Genomic DNA, 22,442 nt, shown 5'->3' with positions numbered 1-22,442 from the left:
AACACCTCATGTTCGGTTTTATCGGCTGGTTACCAGCCCTATATATGAAAAAAGCTGATTTTTACAACAATGTATTTTTTATGTAAACAAGCCAGCTCGTTCTCAACTTGCCACTTGAACAATCCATGCTTAAACTCCTCATGTTTGGTTCTATCGGCTCGTTACCTACTACTAGTTAGGGATGCACAGTGAACCAAGCCTGCTTGAGCTTGGCTCAGTTAAGTTTGGCCCGAAGCTCATCATTGCTTTAAATGGGCCGAGCTTGTACATGGCTTAGAGGCTCGAACGAGCTGAGCTTGAGCTCAATACGTTTGATAAGGCTCGAATAAATGTATATATATATATATAATATATTTGCAAATATAATCAAAAGATCATTGTTACCGTAATGAGTAGGGCATTAGAAATTTTTTAGTACGGATATAATCTTTTCAGTCATAATAGTTAAAAGATATTTTCTAGCTTAGTGGTGGGTCGCTTGGTTAATGGTAAGAGGATGGGGATTGAATCACACCTTCTCAATTTTTTTTTACAAGATTCTTTTATGAAATACCATTGAAGCATGAATCGAGTTCGAAACTGAGCCGAGTGTAGACAATGCCATACAAGCTCCACTCCGAGCTCAAGCCGAGCTTGGACAAAGACATTTTGAACCAAGATGAGTTTGAACGGTCCAGGCTTAGCTCGAACTCGGTTTATGTGCATCCTTACTACTAGCAACAACCGCAGATTTTTGCTTGCAACTCATAGGGCCCACCCCGGAGATGCAAGATCTAGGACCCATTGACACAGTGTCACAGGTTCTAGGACCCATGTTGGCCCAGTTCGGGCCGAGATTGGGCCTAATATATAGGCACAAGCCTGGCCCGTGGTGGGCTGGGCTGGGCCACAGTTCGCCTGGCCCATTTCCCACGTCTACCAATATTGCAGGGTCCAGGACCAAATGACAAAGTGTGGTATGGTCCAGGACCCGATATCAAGGGTACGGATATTGTGATATATGTTGCAGGGTCCGGGACACTTTGGATGTTGCAGGATCCACAGTTCTCACAGTAGTGTCACTAGGGTCCAGATGCGGCCCGCCCCCCAACTTATCGTGACTTTGAATCTAAGTTGGGTTTATCCAGGGTTCAGATCCAAAATTTGAATCTAAGTTGGGTTTATCCAGGGTTCAGATCCAAAGTTTGAATCCAAGTTGGGTTTAACCTGAGGGGCTACACTGCGTCAACAATGAGAGAATCAAGAAGCCGTTAGCCTTGAAAGGAAAATACACCATAAAGGCATGCACGACTTCTCAAAGGAATCCTCGGAAATCATCAACATGGCGATTCAGTTTCCCAGGGAAGAGACTTTTCTCACCTTCTCAAAGTTGAAATACGCTCATGCAGACTCACCCTTCGCCTCCCTTTTAGGTGTCCTCGCCACTGTGTCTCCATTAATAGAATCTACTCTGCTCTCCTCAACTTTCAAGGTACATCTCTACGATCCCCTGCCTGTGACAAGAATATAGAGCCACTTCTGTTATTCAATTGATCTCGTTAAAAGAAGACCCTATACAGGTGGTGGTTTGATATAGCTTGACTGTATGGAAATTCGCAATTCTCAGAGCCCATCCAAAATTTCAAGATAAGTTGGCTGTCATTGCAGGCCCAGCTAAGCTAGTAAATTTCATCAGTCATTTAGTGGGAGGGAAGCCAGGCCAAATCTGGTGCTTTGCAGAAATGGAGAAGGCCACCGAGTGCAGAATGATTGCATTATCTGATTCAGTTCAGCTGCACATGCTCTGCTTTCTCTCCATCAGAGCCGCAGTAAGAACCAGCAGCCCATGCAGCAAGCCATTAGACAGAAGCTGAGTCAGTTGCGCTCGCTGCTAGAGGGAGCCGATCTCTTTACAGTTGTGAACCGATTCTTGTTGAGCCATGACGGGCGCCTGTGCAGGTTTAGCCTGCGATTGACTTTGAGAAACGATTCGGGGAAGAGACTTCTTGATAGTTGGATACGCCATGTTGTTGCAGTAAGAAAGTTGCGGAGCTTACACTTTGTGCTTCAGTTGTCGACAAGCTCAGTGCATGCTATATTTTGCCCGTTGATTTATTACACTGCCGGTCTATACTGCATTTGACAATGATCGGATCCTATTTTCGTTGTCCAAAAGGTGGTGAGGGAGTTATGTTCTTCCTCAGGAGCCTAAGCTTGCATAGTCTTACTTTGTCTGGACCTGCCCTTTCCAGCATCCTTTGAGCTTGCTCACGGCTTCAAAACTTGACCTTGGATGATTTTGGGGCTGGACAGATGATATGCAGATCTCTGCACCACAACTCGTGAACTTGAGGATTGTAGATTCTATGGTTACAAACTTGGAGATCGTTTCCCCCATGCCTGCAATCGTTCGAGTTTGATTGTCTATCCGGGTCGGTTGACAAATGTGGTTTAGATAAGCTTTTTGGGAATATTGATCACATAAAGACTCTCGAGGCTTGCACCTACGTTTTTGAAGTAGTGTTTGTGCTTTCATCCGTCTGTTTTTTCCTTTTCTCTTTTCTGTTTATTAAATGGAGAAACTACACCCTGGATTTGGGACCAAGCCACATTAATTGGTTTTGAGCCCCTTATAGTTTGCAATTTTATCTGTCTGCTTTTCTTTGTTTTTCATTTTGATCATGATGTGGTGAATTCTGATAGAATCCTCTAGAGCAAGCTGGTATTTTGTAGCTGCCATGTCTGCAACGATTATTACGGAGTTGACAAAAAAAGAAAAAAAGAAAAAGAAATTCAATGTCCATATTGTTATATTTGATAAACAATTACTCTCTGTTGCTTGCCGAACTTTATGCTTGGCATCATACGCCTTAGTGTTAAGTTGATGGTTATGTTATCCTTTTCCATAAAAAGGGGTTGTAGTGAAACAAGCCAAGCCTTTCGGCTTGGACAACAGAGACATGAACACCAAATGCAATTATGGCTTACCCTTTTAACTTTATGATGAAGAAGTGCCTTAAAGAGGTCACAAAACTAGGTAAGTGTCGTCTGATGATGATGACACCATCTGAAGATTCTGCATAATATGCTTACATTACATACTGTTCAGTTTACATGCCATTGAGAGATTCTGCGTGATATGCTTAATTTAGCTTAGGTTGCAAATTTTACATACTTTCAGTTTTAAATCAATAATTAGACTCAGTTTTTCTGCATCTGCATCATTGGTTGCTATAAAAAGGCCTTGATGGCTTGGTTGAATCTCTTCTCAGAGTGGGGCATGTATTATATTTTCTCTATAAGGATCCGATTTTGTTTAGATGACTTTGAGGCCTGCCATACTGTAGATAAGATAAGCCTATCTTTTCCTTTTGTAAATTAGGATTCTATCCTTAAGTGTACCCAGTTTTTAGAAAGTGGTTATTGTTGTAACAGTCGTGATCTGTAACCCAGTTTTCAGAAAGTATAACCTTAATGGGTCATTTCACTCGAGGGTAAGGGAGGTAGGAGGTGGATCTATTTATAGACTTAGGTTTCTACACCTCGAGTGGGCCCACAACCACCCTGCCTTATGTAGCCGATAGAGGTGTCAACGGGTCTGACCCCCACTAAAATGGATGGATCCAAACCCAGATCCGAGTAAGTGATGAGGGTGTAGGATTCAGATTCGGATTTGATTGGATTTTTCATAAAAAAACATACCTGGATCCTATAAAAATTACATTAACTAGACCCAGTGAAATAATATTTTTTTTTAAGATTTTTACATTGAAAAAATTGCGGATCTTAATCGAAAATCAAGTCAAAGCCGGGTTTGGTATAAATTTTCATAGACCATACCTGACCCATTTAATAATCGGACCCCATGGGTCTAACCCCAATAGTTAATCAGACCCCTTTCTTTGTAACCAAACCCTGACCCTATAAGATCCTATACGTGTAAGGATCGGGTCATACAGACCATTTGACACCCTAGTGGCCGACCTTCGAAAGCTATGAAAACACCCATTAGCCAGTGAGGTTTGATCTGGTGTCCCCGCATCTTCAGTTCAGAAGCCAGAGCTCCCTCCTAAAGAAAATTCTGTAAAATCAAAGCATCTGCCAATTTATCTGCACCTATACATTTTTTTTGAATTTATAACCTGAAGAAACCGCACCGGGCACGAAGACCTGGTTGCGCTGGCTCAGCCTGCCATACCTAAGGTTGGGTGCTGGCAGCGTAAAACTTGGAGGATAGGACTCCTGCTCCCGGGGGTCTATGCTACACGTTGGCTTGTGCAGAGGGGCGATGCCCATGAGAATCTAACCTTTACTGCCCTTCTAGCAGCCAAGGCCCCACCCCACTACGCCAACCCCCCTTGGGGGCTGTCTGCACCTGTACATGACAACGACGATGATGAAAATGGAAATGACAATGGTGATGGGAGTTACTGATTTAAATGAAACAAATCTTATTAATATAATAACTTCTACTGAAGCTCGCAAAAGTAAATTCCCATCTATACAAAGAAGACCACAAATACCATGGCACATGACACCAAACGTGAGCCTAGACAGGTTAGGCTTGTTTATATGCTCCATCCGCTTCATTTCCTGCTGCAATGAAATTCGATTTTTAGTTTTGGATACATTCTCTGCAAGTCCAACAACTCATCTGTTATGGCAGCGATCTTCAACAGTTTCTTCGAATCAACGGTGATTCTTAGAGATTTTAGTGATGGTGCACTCTTGAGAATATGCTTCAACAATGTTATCTCGTCCTGTGTCCCCGTGAAGGAACAAAAAGCCACCCTTTGGAGGTGCTGCAGCCTACTAACAGCAGGTTCATATGGAGCTGCACCTATTTTTGGGTAAGCTAGAGACCCGCACTCTTCTCCATCCCATGTCAACAACATAAGATGAAGTCATGTCACTACTTAGCTCCAAAATTTGGGTTAAACGATTGCGATCAATAAGAAGAAAGAGACCAACTTGTCCTTAAAACTCACTTTCAATGTGGAGCCTTTGCAGACTTGGAGAACTTCCGAGCAGAGATACAACATCTTCTAGTCTCAATTTCTTTGAACATGGACAAATATTGATCCCTTCCAGCTCACTGAATCGATCATTCCGCATATAGAGAGCCTTGACTCATGCATGCACCCGAAAAGGTAGTCAAGAAAATGGGAAACATAAAGCACTTGGCTATAACTTATGAACATTATATCTAACAAATAGCTCCCTGCTGCGTTTGGATTGCATCCAACAAATTGGATTCTCAAAGAGAGGACTCGCTGCTTTTTAAATTGGATAAGAAAAGATATTTTCCCATGCATAAATGGGGTTCTGCAGTAACATAGAAGATTAGAGATCACTTTAACAAATTATGTAAATTCAGAACCTGTAACCTAATCTTGTTGAATATTTAATGTCCCAACAATGTATCATCACCACGTAACACTAAAGTGGTTAACAAAAAGGACTATGAGTGGTTCTCCTAATCATAAAGTCTGTTAGATAGCCATGATTCCATCTGATTCTCTTGCCTCTGACATCCTCAGGTTTGTTTCTCTCTATGCTCCTTTTTATGGAAAATGATTTCATAACCACCATTTTAGGTTTTCACAACAAGACCCATAGATGTGCCACTAAGTGTGAAGTTGGCAAGCTACATAAAGGACCTTTTTTTTTTAAATTTACAACTCGAAGAAACTGCACCCGGGACGAAGACCTGGCCGCGCTGGCTCAGCCTGCCATATCTACGGTCATCATGCCGGTAGTGTAAAACTCTGATGCTAGGATCCTTGCCCCTCAGGCCCATGTCCATGAGAATAGAACCTTGACTGCCCATCTAACAGCTAAGGCTCCACCCCAGTACGGCAACCCCCCTTGGGGCAAGCCACATAAAGGACCTGCTGATCAAACACAAACTTTTGTTTTGTGTTCCGCAGAAAATCACCAAATGCAAATCGAGAGCAGATCCAGAACTTGGCTGACTACCTTGAAAAGGTACTCAATCTGGCGAATGGATGCCACGCATTCCACCTCCACCCACCACAATTGAGATCAGGTGAAATGTTATTGCACACTTAAAGTGTGCTGCTGCACCTGATCACCCACCATCTGCTGTTGTGCCCCACAGCTGACCGGCTGTATCCCAAAGACAGTGGGTGATCAGGTGCAGCAGCACACTAAATGCGTGCGTGTCACATTGCTCCTGATCTCCCCTCCTCCCACCCTCCCCAATGACTGCATACATCAATTAATTGGACTGAGTGCTTTGCAAGGTACTCGGTCATATCACTGGATCTCCTCTCCCGCACATTTGGCAGGCTTCTGGTTGGTTGATGAAACACGAGAGGGTGTTGCTTGTTCTCCCCGGAACACGCACTGTAGCTACCCGACTGAGCACCGCGTGGAGATCAGGTGGGTGTACAAGCACACCGTACACCAGCCTATGGGATGTAGGGGGTGTACGGTCACACCGTACACCCGACTGAGCGCCACGCGCGGCGCTCAATCGGGACCCCTACAGTGCATGTTGGGGGGGGGGGGGGGCATATAACCTGCCCCCATGAAACACAACAATGCCACCATGAATTTATTCTACTTTCTTTATCTCAATTCCCTAAAAACCATTGCACAAATGTCAGCAGCAAAATACTGGCTTGCTGCTTAGGATTCTATTAGCAATCACACAGGAGAAACAAAGAAGAATAAGCAAAAAGATGGAAGGCACAAAGACTACCTACTTCAAAAACGCAAGTGCAAGCTTTGAGACTCTTTATGCAATCAAAATCCTCAAGAAGCTTCCTTAAACATCCATTGGTCGCCTGCCTAGAACGACAGTTGAACTCGAAGGACTGCAGGCGTGGTGCAAGAATCTCCAACTTTTTAAAACAAGACCATATAATCCTCAAGTTGGTGAGCCGTGGCACAGAGATCTGCATATCTGTTTTTCCTATAATATTGTACAGGGTTATGTTTTCGAGCTGTGGGCAAGCGCAAAGCATGCCGGAAAGATGCGCATTAGACATACTAATTTCAACCAAGCTCAGGCTCTTGAGGGAGCAGAGGAGCTCCTCACCACCTTTTGGAGGATAAAAAATGCACCTACTCAACATCAAACGCAGTAAGGAATGGCAGTCGAATGAACTAAGAGGCAGCTGACAGCATTTACTGGGATTGTCAACAAGGTATACTTTAATACCGAACTCCTCAACTTTTTTTACTGCAATGACATTGCGTAGCCAGCCTTCGACGATCCCTCTCTCCGAATCGTTTCTCAAAGTCAAGCGTAGGCTGAAACTGCGAAGGCATCCATCATGGCTTAACAAGAACTGATTGATGGCTGTGAAGATATCGGTTCTCTCTGGTGGCGGGCTTAACTGGTCCTGGTTCTGCCCCGCGTCTTGATTTGTGGGTGAAAGGAAGTCTTTCTCATCGAATTTCGCAGAAGGGATTGCCTTGGGGAGATTCCTCCATTTTCTGGAGAGGATGCTGGTTCTTACTGCAGCTTTGATGGGGAGAAAACAAAGTATGTGTAGCAGAACCGAATCAGGTAATGCATTGATTCTGCACTCGGTGGGGGTCTCCATTTCTCTTCTAGAGCCAATCTGGTTTTCCTCTGATGCAAACAACAACAATATCTTTCTTAAGGCTTGCAGATTAGAACTCAAATAACAAGAATAACTAGAAACAAACTCCATGGGGCAAGGGGTAAGCCCACAGACCAGGACAGTCACCATAAGTACAGAAGTCAGAGCCAGTGCTAGGTCTCTGTTCCTGGGGGCGGTTTCTCCATATAAATATAAAAAACTGAAAATTAATATGCCGGCAACGGCTCTGCCTTTATGTCTAAAGGAAACTGTAGTTTGTCACCTGACATGGAACGACCATAGTTCCAAACCCATAAGGAGTGTCTCGTGCTGCAAGGTAGAAGCCTGGTGAACATTCTGCCACCTCAAGAGTTTACCAACTTCTGTCAATGCTGGGTCATTAATGGAGAGTATTCCCTTGGCCTAGCTACAAAATAAAAATAAAAAATTAAAAGCATGAATATATAGTAAAGCACTTGTACAACCACCTTACAATAACCCTCATAGCTTCTTATGTATGCTAAAGTTTCGAATTCAAGCCCATTTCTATTCTGAAATATTTCTATTTTATTCTTAAATTTATTTTTATACACTGCCGGTCCCAAGCTCGGATAAAGGAGGAAGGTTGCGGTAGGCCTGTGACAGCCAGCATAAAAACTTTGTCATATCTTATGAAAATGAACCAATATGAGAATTTTGTTGGGGCGTTCCCTACTGAGCGACGCGCTGTACTCTCTAGGCCCGGAGGCAGTGATAAATGGGCAAGGGTTGCTAGGTCGTCGCCCAGAAGCGACGCGTCACACCGGCGCCCGGGTGTGGTGTCAAATAGGCAAGGGTTCCCTCACTTTGTTGGACGGGTGGGGGTAAAGAAGTTAGTCCAAGACCATAAAATTAGGTTAGCCACTTGGAACATAGGGTCTTTAACTGGTAAGTTGGTAGAGTTAGTAGATGTTATGTGTAGGAGAAAGATTGATATTTTATGTCTTCAAGAGACCAAATGGGTAGGTGAGAAAGCTAAAGTGATAGAACCTTGGGGATATAAGATTTGGTATACAGGAATCAATAGAAAAAGGAATGGAGTAGGGATTGTTATGAGTCGTCAGTTTATAGATAATGTAGTTGAGGTCCGTAGGAAGGGTGATAGAATTTTACTTATTAAATTAGTATTAGGTACGGATATTATTAATATTATTAGTGTTTATGCACCTCAAGTAGGTTTAGATGATTCCATTAAGCATCAATTTTGGGAAGATTTAGATGGAGTAGTACAAGGGATATCTTATGGAGAAAAGCTTTTCATCGGCGGTGACCTTAATGGACATGTAGGCATTAGTAGGGATGGATTTGAGAGTATCCATGGAGGCTATGGTATAGGAGAAAGAAATGAAAGTGGAGAAAGGATTTTAGATTTTTGTTTGTCCTATGATATGATCTTAGCAAACACTTGGTTTAGGAAGAGGGAGTCTCACTTAGTAACATTTAAAAGTGGGGTTAATACGAGTCAGATAGATTTTTTCCTACTTAGAAAGAGAGATAGGGGTTGTTGCATCGATTGTAAGGTTATACCAGGAGAAAGTGTAGCTACACAACATAGAGTCTTAATTTTAGATCTTAGAATTAGACAATGCCGCAAAAGAGATAGACATAGGATAGATCCTAGAATTAAGTGGTGGGCACTAAAAGGAGCTAAACAAGAAATGTTTGTAGAGCAGGTAGTTAAAGAAGTTGATTGGTGTCTCGAGGAGGATTCAGAATCAATGTGGAATAAGATAGCGGGTGGCATGAGAAAAGTGGCTAAGGAGGTATTGGGTGAGTCTAAAGGCGGTGCACCACTAGGTAAGGATACATCATGGTGGAACGAGGATGTCAAATTAGCTATTAAGGTTAAAAGAGAGTGTTATAGAAATCTAAGTAAGAGTCGTGATAATGAGAATTTGGAGAAGTATATGATAGCAAAGAAGGAAGCTAAAAAAGTTGTTCGAAACGCGAGGGCTAAGGTATATAAAGAGGTTTATGACAAGTTGGATACCAAAGAAGCCGAGAAGGATATTTATAGGCTTGCAAAGATGAGAGATAGGAAATCGAAGGATTTGGGTATGGTTAGATGTATCAAAGATGAAACGCAAAGGGTTTTAGTCAAAGATGAGGAGATTAAGGAGAGATGGAAAGATTATTTTGATAAGCTTTTTAATGATAGTCATGCTCAAGATCTTGGAGACTTCTCCATTCCTTTTCATGAGATAAATCATGACTTCATGCGCAAGATTCAAAAGAAAGAAATTGCAGAGGCTTTGAAAAAATGAAATCAAGAAGGGCAGTTGGCCCAGATGGTATACCTATCGAGGCTTGGAAATGCTTGGGAGAGAAAGGTTTAGAATGGTTGACAAATCTTTTTAACTTGATTTGGCAGACAAATAAGATGCCTAATGAGTGGAGGAAGAGTACTTTGGTGCCTTTATATAAGAATAAGGGTGATATACAAGATTGCACAAACTATCGTGGTATAAAACTCATGAGTCATACTATGAAACTTTGGGAGAGGGTGATTGAGTCTAGGTTGAGGAAGGTTGTCATGATATCGGAGAATCAGTTTGGTTTTATGCCTGGAAGATCAACTATGGAAGCTATACATCTTCTTAGACAACTTATTGAAAGATATAGAGAGAGGAACAAAGATTTGCATATGGTTTTTATTGATTTAGAGAAGGCTTACGATAGAGTACCTAGGGACGTTCTCTGGTGGACAATGATGAAGAAAGGTGTTTCTCTCAAGTACATTAGTATAATTAAAGATATGTATGAAGGAGTAGTAACCAATGTCCGCACTTGTGGAGGGGTGAAAACCAATTTTCCGATAACGGTTGGGTTACATCAAGGATCTGTTTTAAGCCCTTTCCTATTTGCGATAGTGATGGATGAGCTTACGAGATCAATTCTAGAAAATGTACCGTGGTGTATGTTGTTTGCTGATGATATTGTTTTGATTGATGAGTTTAGAGCTGGGGTTAATGCTAAGTTAGAATTATGGAGACAGACATTGGAAGCTAGAGGTTTTAAGTTGAGTAAGAGTAAGACTGAATATATGGAATGTCGGTTTAGTAAGCAACGAAGTAGTGATGGGAGTGTAGTGAAGCTTGGTGAGCAAGAAATACCGGTGAATAATTATTTCAAATATTTGGGATCCATCATTCAAAAGTATGGAGAAATTGATGGAGATGTAAATCATAGGATAAAGGTTGGGTGGATGAAATGGAAAAGTGCAACTGGGGTGCTGTGCGATCGTAGAATGCCATTGCGGTTGAAGGGAAAGTTTTATAGGACGACTATTAGACCCGCTTTACTATATGGTACGGAATGTTGGGCTGCCAAGAGACATCATATTCAAAAAATGAGTGTAGCTGAGATGCGGATGCTTAGATGGATGTGCGGAAATACAATAAAAGATAAGATTCGGAATGAGGAGATACGTAAGAAGGTAGGTGTTGCACCCATTGAAAATAAGATGCGAGAGAATCGTTTACGGTGGTTTGGACATATTCGGCGAAGGCCTAATGATGCTCCAGTTAGAAGGTTGGAGAAATGGGAAAATATATTAGTTAAAAGAGGTCGGGGTAGGCCTAGGAAGACTTGGATGGAGATGATAGGAAAGGATATGAATGCTTTGAACCTCACCGAGGACATGGCATTGGATAGAAATGATTGGAGGAAAAGGATTCATGTGGAAGACCCAAAATGAATTTCTTTTTTGGTTCATATCGCTGACCCCAATTGTTTTGGGATGAAGGCGTAGTTGTTGTTGTTGTATTCTTAAATTTATTTTCAAAATTTCTGGAATTTTCTTAGGCTTGGATCATCAAGAGAGTTGCATCTTGCTTTGGAACTGTGTCACCTTCACAGTAAATGAATAATATGAATGGATAATCCAATGTGCAGAAAAAAGAGAAACGTAGAAACTAATTAGCCCATCCTATGCTGAAAACTTCGTTAAGAGACTTTCTTAAAACCGTGGATCAGTGGCTTCCCTACCACAAAATTATGTGTGGGTAGAGCAGATCCCCTTACTCCCAAAGGCAATGTGTGGCAATCACTAGATCTACTCTCATCTATAAGAAGCCCTTTGGAGAATCAAACTTAACCTGAAAAATTGGATAAGTTGGGAGACGATTGATGGTGCATCCGAAAGACCCTTAAACTGTGAAGATGTAAAAGTAATTTCCTAAGGGGGTTTGGAACCCACTTTGAGTAATAAACATGATTATATATATATATATATATATATATATATATATATATATATATATATATATATATATATATATATATATATATATAGAGAGAGAGAGAGAGAGAGAGAGACCATTAGGTGCTAAATGAAATATGCTAAATGATGCCTGCTAAATAAAATTTTCAGCTCTTTTTCATTTCATTTTTAAATTCTGACAGTGCAGATGTGACCTACGTACTTGATTTTGCAGGGATAAGCTCTTGAAGTGTTTGACTCTGACACATGGGTGAATTTTTATAAGTTTCAAAAAATCAACGATGCAAAATTTTATAAATTTTCTAGGCTTCAAATATCATTTTTTTCATCAAAAACACATGATTGTGGATTCCTCGTAAATCAATCATTTCCAACACATTTATGGGGTTAGAATTGCTAAAAAAACACCGAAAGAACAAAAAAACTCATTTAGCACCTATCAAATATATATATATAATATTTGCGACTAATAAAGGTAAACAACTAATGAGGAAAAAAATATTATTTTCTTCAACAAATTTCAATTTTTTGTAGATCAAATGTTATATATATATAGAGTAATGGGTCGGTGGTAAACCACATGATAAATAGGTTTTTTGGGCTTTTTCATTTTATTTTCAATTCTGACCATACAAATGTGATCTATGTACTTGATTTTATAGGGATCAGCCCTTGAAGCATTTGATTCCAACACATGGGTGGGTTTTTATAAAGTTCAAAAAATCAACGGTCGAAAATCTTTATAAATGAAACTCCAAACGTTATTTATTTTTTATCGAAAACACATGATCCAGGTGTGGATTCTTAGTAAATTGACCATGCCCAACCCATTTATAGGGTCAGAACTACATAAAAGACACAGGAAATCAGTTTTTCGAGTTTTTTCATTTTATTTTTAAATTCTGACCATACAGATGTGATCTATGTACTTGATTTATAGGGATCAGTCCAAAATCTTTGTAAAATATTGAGGCTCCAAACATCAGTTTTTTCATCGAAAACACATGATCCAGGTATGGATGCTTAGTAAATAGACCTTGCCCAACACATTTATAAGGCAGAAACTGCGTACCGAGAAGCTGAAAAACGTGGTTTAGCACCAAATGAGTTTAGCACGGACCCATTTTCGTATATAATTTACATGTTTACCTGTAGGCGGTCCAGCCCATAGACCACCTCCTTACAACAGATGCATAGAAATACAGTTGGGGCATGGTTAGGCTCTTATAATTGTATAAGCTTTTATGTTTAAAAGGGGCATTTGAACGACCTAAAGAAAAATCCTGGTTTATTGAAACCTGGTAATGAAAAAAACCTAGAGTAAAACCTCATTTCTGAAAAACATGAAACCTGGGTTTTAATGATTTCTTACTGTTGGGATGACAGTTTACTTGGCCTTACACTCTTTAACCAAAATAACTTGTAAGCCAATTTTTTAGTGATCATAAAAAGTTCTTTAGTGTAATTTAACATACTCTGTCCTTCCTTCTCTCATGTACATACACAAACATATCTGGGATCCTTATATAAGTAAAAAAAGATCAGCTATTATCCATGTCATAGGGACACACGGCTGGACAGGTGCGCAAAATGCTGATAAGGGCATTGACACGTACGACCATTATTTTAATAATTTTTATAAAAAATATATTTTTAATATTAAAACATTAAAAATGAGTTTTTATTGATTAATTTTTTTTTTGCATGTCCTTATTGAATGAAGATGGTTGAAGTGTTTGGCTTGCAAGTTCAAATCTATTGCTTGCAAGTTTGAAACAATTATTTACTTTATAAATATGCGAATTTGAACCTGCTGACTAATTTAGTTTTATCTAAATTCTATTATTTGCAACTCTAAAAAAAAATAATTTTTTTTGTGATAGAATCTTTGTGATGCAGGTTAAAAAGTATACACACCTTCCGATGTGGCCTGCCGCACGCATTCTAAGAATGACCATTCGTCACCACATGGCCCCACAAGCTCACTGCAAGTTCAGCAGATTCACATCATATTTAAGCCAACCGAAAAATATTATCCCACACAATTTCAGCAAAAAAATACTGAACATGTAACTTAATTCTGAATAGATAATCTTGTATTATAAACTACCAAGTTTCAAATATATATATGAAAATTGGTTCCTACTACCGCCCATATGGTCGTTATAAGTTTGGATGTTCAAGTTTTGTTTTGCAAATCTGACCCCATAGATGTGTTCAACATAACTTAATTATTCGTTAGTAATTACATGTTGGATGATGTTTTTTCAATGAAAAATTATGATTTTATGAGTCTTGAAGTTTATGAAAATCTTAAACCATTGTTTGTTGAAGCTTTATAAAAACCTGCTCAAATGATGCAATATGATGATTCAAGAGCTGATAACATATAGATCACATCCCTAAGGTCAATTGAGAAATAAATAATAATAAAATGGATATATATATATATATATATATATGAGAACTGAAAATATGAAAACTAAAAATATGAAACTAATGTATGCATGGTGATTTTCATGAATTTTTGGTTTTTTTCTCTTAAATTTAACTATACATATGTGATTGCATGATTGGTTTTATAAGAACCCGCTCTTGAATAATTCATTTTTGATGCATAAATGAGATTTTTTAAGGCTTTGAAATCAATGGCTCATAATCTTCACGAATATTCAAGCATTCAAAAATCGCAAAAATGCCCATATTTCTAGTATATATATAGATGCAGCATCGCTGCATGGTGGGCATGAGGCGGCGTCCTTCACAACCATCCATCTTGGCATTTCTTGGGAAGAGCGTGTTGTCCAAGAAATGTCCAGATGAATGGTCAACAGTAATGGAGCCAATCATGCTGCGTCGCTGCATAAAAAATGGCCTCATGCCAAATTTGCTGAAGTTCATACTGTTCGTGGTTCACATAGTTCAGACATACCGCAACAAAATACAGAAGGGACAATGAAAAGAAAAAAAAATGCGTTGGCAACAAGATCTGGTCATTAAAATGAAGAAAGAATAAAAAAAAATCGGATTATACAAACCAACTCAAGAGCAACAAAGAGATTTTTCTTCATCACCCCCAAAAGCCCATCTCAAGAATAAACAGTACCGCTCTAAAACGAAATTCAATAGACCATTAAAAGTAAGAATTAGACAAAAGCAAAGAAGAAAATTAGGGTGAAAAATGCACTACGAAAAAAGGTGTATATATATATATATACAGAGAGAGAGAGAAGAGAGACCCTGTTGGAAAGAGTGGTCGGAGAGAGACGGATCTGCGGACAATGGCAAATGGATGGGGACGAGGGTGGCTGGTCAAGAGCTGTTCTCTCAATAAACGAGGCTTTATTGGTAAGACGGCGATGAGTTGAGGAAGGGCTGTTTAACAAGTAAACCTTTCCCACTGCTGTTTAACAAGATTGCGTCTACGCTTTCAAGTTCCAGCTAATTGACATGCTCCATAAGAATAAAGAATATATATATATATATATATATATATATATATATATATAGGAAAACCATATCTTTGAACGGGTTTCCCTTCAAACCACGGTGCACGTTCTTTTTTTTTAAAAAGAAGTTTTAGCGGCGGTTTTGTACCACCACTAAATTTCTTTTTCTGCCCAAAGATTTAGCAATGGTCAACACCGCTGCTAAAAGTCACCAACGTGCAAAAAAAAAAAAAAGGAGTGTGACAGTTTGATCGCGCTATCAATGATGACGATTCATCCAAGGTATCTTCAAACACACGTTACTCTCTCTCTCTCTCTCTATATATATATAGAGAGAGAGAGAGAGAGAACTGAACATATTAATTAGGCTGGTTCTGCCATATAGTTTTGAAGTATTTTATGATAGATCTGAACCATTAGACGCGTTTAGCATGCTCGATTTAGTGGGAATCCACTCTTAGATCATGTTTTTTTTTGACGAAAAATATGATTTTATGAATCGGAAAAAACTGGTACTTTCATAGCCATTGATTTTGGATTACAGGAACAAAATGGATATAGGTCAGATTCCGGTGATCCAAAAGCCGGTTCTCATTAAACAAAACTTATAGGTCACGTCTATGGTGTTAGATGTGAGAAAATTTTTTAAAAAAAAATGAGATGTTGAGGGCAAGAACCAGCGCATTACTCATATATTTATATATATAACATAATAATCTTGGTCTGTGCTTTATTATTCGTTCATGTTTACATAAAAGGACTACATATGGTTTTATTCTCTGTCACACATGGATACTTTATTTTTAATTCTGTATTCTCTTGTATTTTAGTCATATTGGAAATTTCATAAAAAAGCCCATATCCTAGTATGTCTTATTATAGCATGAAAAGTCTTGGCACTGATCCGAAATAGGTTTTAGCCCAAGAAACAAAAGACTCTGGTTAGTCCAGCCGTTGCTGTACCAGACCCGATTTAATGCTTGAACATAGTAAGAAGGTTTATCATCACGGACAAGGGATAAGGCATCACCACCGTCCATCACCAAAGGGCCTTTGGTTTGACTTGGGCCTCACCCATACCGAACCCGACAGCATCAGTGTTTGGTGACAAAGAAGGAGATCCAATTAGAATCCAAGTCAGACCAAAGGGTTCAATTAGTGTATGGAGCTGGGTATGCTTTACAAAATTTCATACCAGGGGACCTAAGTTCTGATTACAATCCGCAAATTTGCAATGTAAAAAAGATAAAAAACATTATTTTAATAGGTATAGACTGGGTCTGGTTCATGTATATAGGATCCAGGTATGGGTTTTTCTTATGGTGGGTCCGATCAGACCTGGGTCTGGATCTGTTGCCAGCACCTCAAAGTCTGATATGGTTTCGGACACACCAAGATCAGAACCAGGTCCGACCTGTAGACACTCCTAGTGCTGACTTGTACTGTGACCTGCATTGAAACTGGGCAGAGTCCAGTAAGGCTCCAAACCACTTAAGATGTGATCTGAACCCTCCCCCTCCTTCTCTCTCTCTAGCCCAAGATTTGAAAATCACTTTCATTAAGAATTCACAATTTAAGCGTGCAAAGGTGTTTGGTGTAGTATGGGAGCTAGGCCACTAGGCAGGTGGTATAGGTTCAAATCCCATGGGCGTCATCCCTTGCGCAAGTAGAAGCATGGTGACTTCCTTGTGGCAAGGGTTAAGCCATGAAGTTTTACGCCGCCAGGATAGCGACAGCAGGCAAAGCCAGTGTCGCTAGGTTTCTGATCCTTAGGGTGGTTTCTCAGTGTAAATATTTTTTAAAAAAAGCGTGTTTTAGATTCACCATCAATTATGTCCCGAACTATCCTAGCATGAGGGATGTAAGAATCTCTTATTTGGATTGGAGGTTGCATAATTGGATTTTGCTTAACCAGATTCAAGTAATTCCGGTTAGGCATCAATGGGAAGGTGCTTTTCAAAACTCATAGTTTTAAGTATTTTTTCTCACGTCTAACACCATAGATGTTGATAGGTTTAGTTTAATGTAAACCAGCTTCTGTATAGCCGGAATCTTATCTTTATACAGGTTTTTCCAGTGATCCAAAATCAATGGCTATAAAGGTATTAGTTTTTCTCGGCTCATAAAATCATGTTTTTTCGTTGAAAAAACATGATCCAAGAATTAATTTTCAATAAATCCATCATGCTAAACACATCTAACGATTCAGATCTATCATAAAACATTTAAAACCTATAGGCAGAACTGGGCAGAATATATATATATATATATATATATATATATATATATATATATATAAAGAGAGAGAGAGAGAGGGGTAGCTGACTACTCCGTTTCATGCCTATTGCAGCCTACTGCAAGTGAATACGGAGTTTGTGTTTGCAGGTTGTTTTTTTACAAATCTTACCCTACAGATGCATTTGACATGATTGATTTGCTAAGAAATAATACTTGGGTTGTCTTTTTTATTAAAAAATAATTTTTAAACCTTAAATATTTATGATGTGTAAAAAATTTACCTATGAAAAACTGTCGGCACAATCACTATGCAAGAGTCTATTCCTATAAAATGAAGCCTATAAAACACATTTGTATGGTCAAATTTGTGAGAAATATACAAAAGAACCCTTTAAAAGCTCGGTAGAATGTGGTAGGTACAGATCAGAGTTATATATATATATATATATATATATAGTAGAGTAATGAAAACCTACCCAATAGAAAACCTCTCAAACCTAACCAATAAGAAATATTTATCAGATTTTTTGGTATTTTTTCAAAATTTTGACCTTAAAGATGTGATCTATGCACTTGTTTTTTTTATAGGAATCAGTTCTTGGAGGATTTGATTCCAATGCATGGATATACTTTTATAAGGTTTCAAAAATCAACGGCCAACAATTTCATAAGATTTTATAATGCTAAATACTATTTTTTCATCCAAAATGCATGATCCAAGTTTGAAAAACATAAAAAATCTGATTAATGTTTCTTATTGGTTAGGTTTGAGAGACTTTCATTCTCATATATATATATATATATAAAGTGGTAGGTAATAGTTAGGTGCTGAATGCTATTTAAATTTTTTAGCTGTAGATCTATATCAGATCCAACAGCTAGAATGTATTACCTAAAAAAAATCATGTTGTGGTCCGACAGTGCTGTCCGATGGTTCAACTACAACAATTGCAAAGAGAGGGAGAGGGAGACGAAGACAAAGAGGAAGAAAAAGAAGGGAGAAGGGATTTCATGTTTTTTTTTGTTAAAAGCCCCATTTAGGTAGCACATTTGCTGGCCATTAGATCTAAATAAGATCCAACAGTCAAAAAAGTTAAGTTTTGTCCCAGTAGTTAATAATAAAGCAGTTACCAAAACCGCAGCAACAACGATGACATTGCTAGTGGTGTGATTCAAGGGAACGAGAGACAGAGAGGGAGATGCAATGAGGATAGGGGCCTCGGTTGCAGCCGCAATGTTGTTGCTAGTGGAGTGATTCAAAGGAACGGGCAACAGAGAAAGAGACGAAGGGGAAAAGAGAATGAGAGGGAAAGTGAAAAATTTAAAAGGAAAACGAAGGAGACATCATGATTTTTTTTTACGTAATACATTCTAGCCGTTGGATTTTATGTAGATCCAATGGCCAGAAATTTTAAGTAGCATTCAACACGCACGTATCTCTCTCCCGCTCTCTCTTTTTCTCTCTCTCTAGGTAATTCATTCTTTCACCTCGCATCGTCATAGGAGGCATGGCATCCCATTCATCTCCATTGACGGGGTCACCTACTCGGATGACCATGTCATTCCTGCTGTTACTCGCTATTTCAAGGACCTTTATGCTTCCAACTCGTCCACCGGTGGCTTTATCGGTCGATCATTGGTTTGCTTAATGAGTACCGCTCTTTCCAACTTCATGCAGGCCACGTTCGCAGATATTGAAATCTTTTCTGCCATTCAGGATCTGTCTGGGTGGAAAGCTCCTGGCTTTGACAGTTTTTTGGTCGACTTCTTTTGTATCTTTTGGTCCTACATTAAGAATGACATTCTTCAGGTCTTCACTGATTTTCATCGCAACTGTCGGTTGCCGATCCACACTCATCTGACAATTACCTCTCTCATCCCTAAGGACACGGCATCTTTGGACATCTCGAGATTCCACACTATCTCGATGTTGGGGGGGATCTACCATATTATCGCTAAGGTTTCGGCTAATCGACTCCATACCGTCGTCCCTATGATTTTCTCATACTCCCAGTTTGCCTTCACCCCTCAAAGGTGAATTAATCACTCTTTCATTTTAGCCTCCAAAGTTTTGCTTTCTCTGAATATCAGCGGCCAACCATTTTTCTCTCTTAAGCTAGACGTCCATAAAGCTTTCGACTCTGTTTATTGGCCTTTTCTTTTTTACATGCTTGACAACCTTGGTTTTGGTTGTCGCTTCTCTAGTTGGGTGCGTGAACTGGTTACTAATGCTCACTCTCAAATTAAAATCAATGGGGTTAGAGGCCAGCAGTTCAAGCTCGGACGCTATATCCAACAAGGTTGCCCTCTTTCTCCTCTGCTTTTTAATGTCATCATTGAAGGTCTTGTGGTCTTGCTAACGAGAGTCGTTTAACATCGACTTATTGACTCCCTCAGAATCGAGGACTTACCTTACCATATTCTTACTTACGTCGACGACATGATCCTTTTCGGCCGCACCACCATTCAACAAATGTTGAGATTCAAGCTAATCCTCCAATTTTTCCTTTCGTTGTCCGGGTTATCCTTGAACAACGGTAAATGCTGTCTGTTCATGTTTAATATCCCTCCTTCTTTGCTTGCTATTGAGCAATAGATTTTTGACTGTGCTTCCTCAGAGCTTCCTATTTCCTACCTAGGTCTCCCTCTTCAGCTATTGCGTATCTTCTCTTCCGCTTGGAATGCCACTCTTCAAAAAGTCCAATCTAAAATCTCCTCCTGGCAGGCTTCCTACCTTTCCATCATTGGGCGCTTAACTCTCATCAAGCATGTTCTAACGTCCATCCTGGAATTCCTTGTGTCCATGTTCGTGATGCCCATTGGAGTGCAAAAAAAACTCTCTCGTTTACTGGCAAATTTCCTTTGGACAGGATGCAATCTTCAAAATAAGCGTCATCTGGTGGGTTGGAACTATTTATCGCTTCCTAGAGGTCGGGTGGGCTTGGGGATATTTGACTCCCGAATGAGAAGTATCATCTTTGTCGTGAAGTAAAGCTAGCTCGCGCACCAATCTGGCTCTCCGTGCGCTAACTTCCTCCTCGCTAAGTACGATTCCTTTGAGTCACTCTACTTGGATCGTCTCTCCCACAGCAAATGCTACGCTTCTCCGTTGTGTCGGTCTTGGATCAAAGCATGGTTGGTCGTCATTTCCAAGGAGGGTGACCCTGATCCTCTAGCCCAGTTTCTTTGTCAGACTATTGCGCCTAGCAGAGCTTTTCGCACCAAATCTTGTTACCTTTTCTCCCTTCCTCCTGGTGCTGATTGGATCCTTGCGAGCCTTATCTGGGCTCGGGGCCCTACTCCTCGTTCACGGTTCCTCGCATGGCTAATTATGCATGATCGGGTTTAGTCAGACTGTCTCCTAAACGTATCGACTTTCATCTACCAAGTAGGTGTATTATGTGCAAGACGACTGAAGAATCAACTTATCATCTGTTCTAGGCATGTCCCATCTTTGGGGATCTTTTCAAGCATACCTGGAGTAACCATGCCATCAACGTGCGTCAGGAGTCTTTCACTATTGATCTTTTATGGGGCCTGCAACCTGTTTGCAAGTGCAACTGATGAGGGCTTATCTGGAGAATGTGGCTTCTCTCTTCCTGGTGAGTTGTCTGGATGACCTGCAATAATGCCATCTTCCCGAAATGCCAAGTTGTTTTCAATAAACTGGCGCATTACATTTTAGTAGACGTGCACACTATTTTGCAGTTCTCGTTCCCTGACCTTCAACGTTTTCTGCTGCCCTGAACGCCTCCTGACCCAGGCTGAATCTTTCGTGTTTTCGTTTACTTCTCCTGTATTTCTGGTTTTGTTCTTGCTCTTGGCCTTCAGGCCTATTTTTTGCTTTGATCTTTGGGCTTAATGTTTGTTGACCATTTGTTCTCTCTTTAATGTTGATGTTTCATTTCGCCTCTCTCTCTCTCTCTCTCTCTCTATATATATATATATATATATATATATATATATATATATATATGACAGCTCCTCCTATATAAATTTTCTAGTTCTGCCCCTGGCAGCAGAACTCTCTTAAGTGCTACACATGAACCTGCTGGTTGTCCAATTCAGCATATTCAAAGGATGAATATATGTTCTGTAGGGCAACTTTTTGTTCCTCTTTTTTTCTTCTTCTCTCTAGCTGGTTAGGGTTTTATTAATTATGGATCTTGATTTAGGGGTTGATTGATTTGGGCTTTCCAATTAGGGTTGATTGATTAAAACTTCTAAATTAAGGTTTCAGTGATTAGGGATTTTGAATTAGGGTTTTATTTGGTTAGGGCTTTTGCATTTAAAAGTTTTTATGATTTTGTTGATAAATTAGTTACCTTTTAATTTCATACAATTTTGCCTATAAGAATCTAAGGAAAATAAAAAAGTTTAAAATCTCATAAGAAATCATTTTATTTTTTTGAATGCAGAATGTGTTTTTGAATACACATTTTTGGAATTTCTATTTTATGTAAAAATTGCCCAATTTAAAGTATTTTTTAGTACTTGGATTTAGTAGAGAACCGTATTCGAGGCTAAAATACTCAATTTTCTTTTTACATATTTTCATAATTGAATCCAATCTAATACCCATTAAAGCATTTATATATCAAAAAATATGTTTTCCTAATTTTTTCAAATAACATAAATTTTAATTTTTTGGTATTTAGATTCAATGTGAGATCCATATCTAAGGGCCAAAATCCAATTCAAACATGTTTAAACACTAAAATGGTGAGGCAGATAGGTCGTACAAACCGAGACGATGCTATCCTACACATTTTTCTTGTGTCCAAACTGTTCGCACAGTGAAAATCATACACAAGACATAAGGAACACATGTCCTTGTCCAATCAAAGCAAACACTTAACAAGTATAATTTAATATGTTCTGAACAGGACATGTGTTTTGTCTGTTATGCACACAGTGTTTTGTGCAAGCTTGGACAAG

At 39.4% G+C, this 22,442-nt stretch overlaps 1 protein-coding gene across 1 annotated transcript; it reads right to left on the bottom strand.

The window, feature by feature from the left end:
* Positions 1-6,644: 6,644 nt before the first annotated feature.
* On the bottom strand, positions 6,645-7,556 carry LOC149818420 (F-box protein At3g59000-like). Its single transcript, XM_089986212.1, has one exon. The coding sequence runs from the start codon at positions 7,554-7,556 to the stop codon at positions 6,645-6,647; it is 912 nt and encodes a 303-aa protein (XP_089842338.1).
* Between the last annotated feature and the right edge of the window lie 14,886 nt (positions 7,557-22,442).

This window comes from Nuphar pumila, chromosome 13 (genome assembly GCF_984573655.1).
Source record: "Nuphar pumila chromosome 13, dmNupPumi1.hap1.1, whole genome shotgun sequence".
Taxonomy (NCBI): Eukaryota; Viridiplantae; Streptophyta; class Magnoliopsida; order Nymphaeales; family Nymphaeaceae; genus Nuphar; species Nuphar pumila.
Note: the sequence above shows the minus strand (reverse complement) of the source record. Positions and strands in the feature narration are given on the sequence as shown.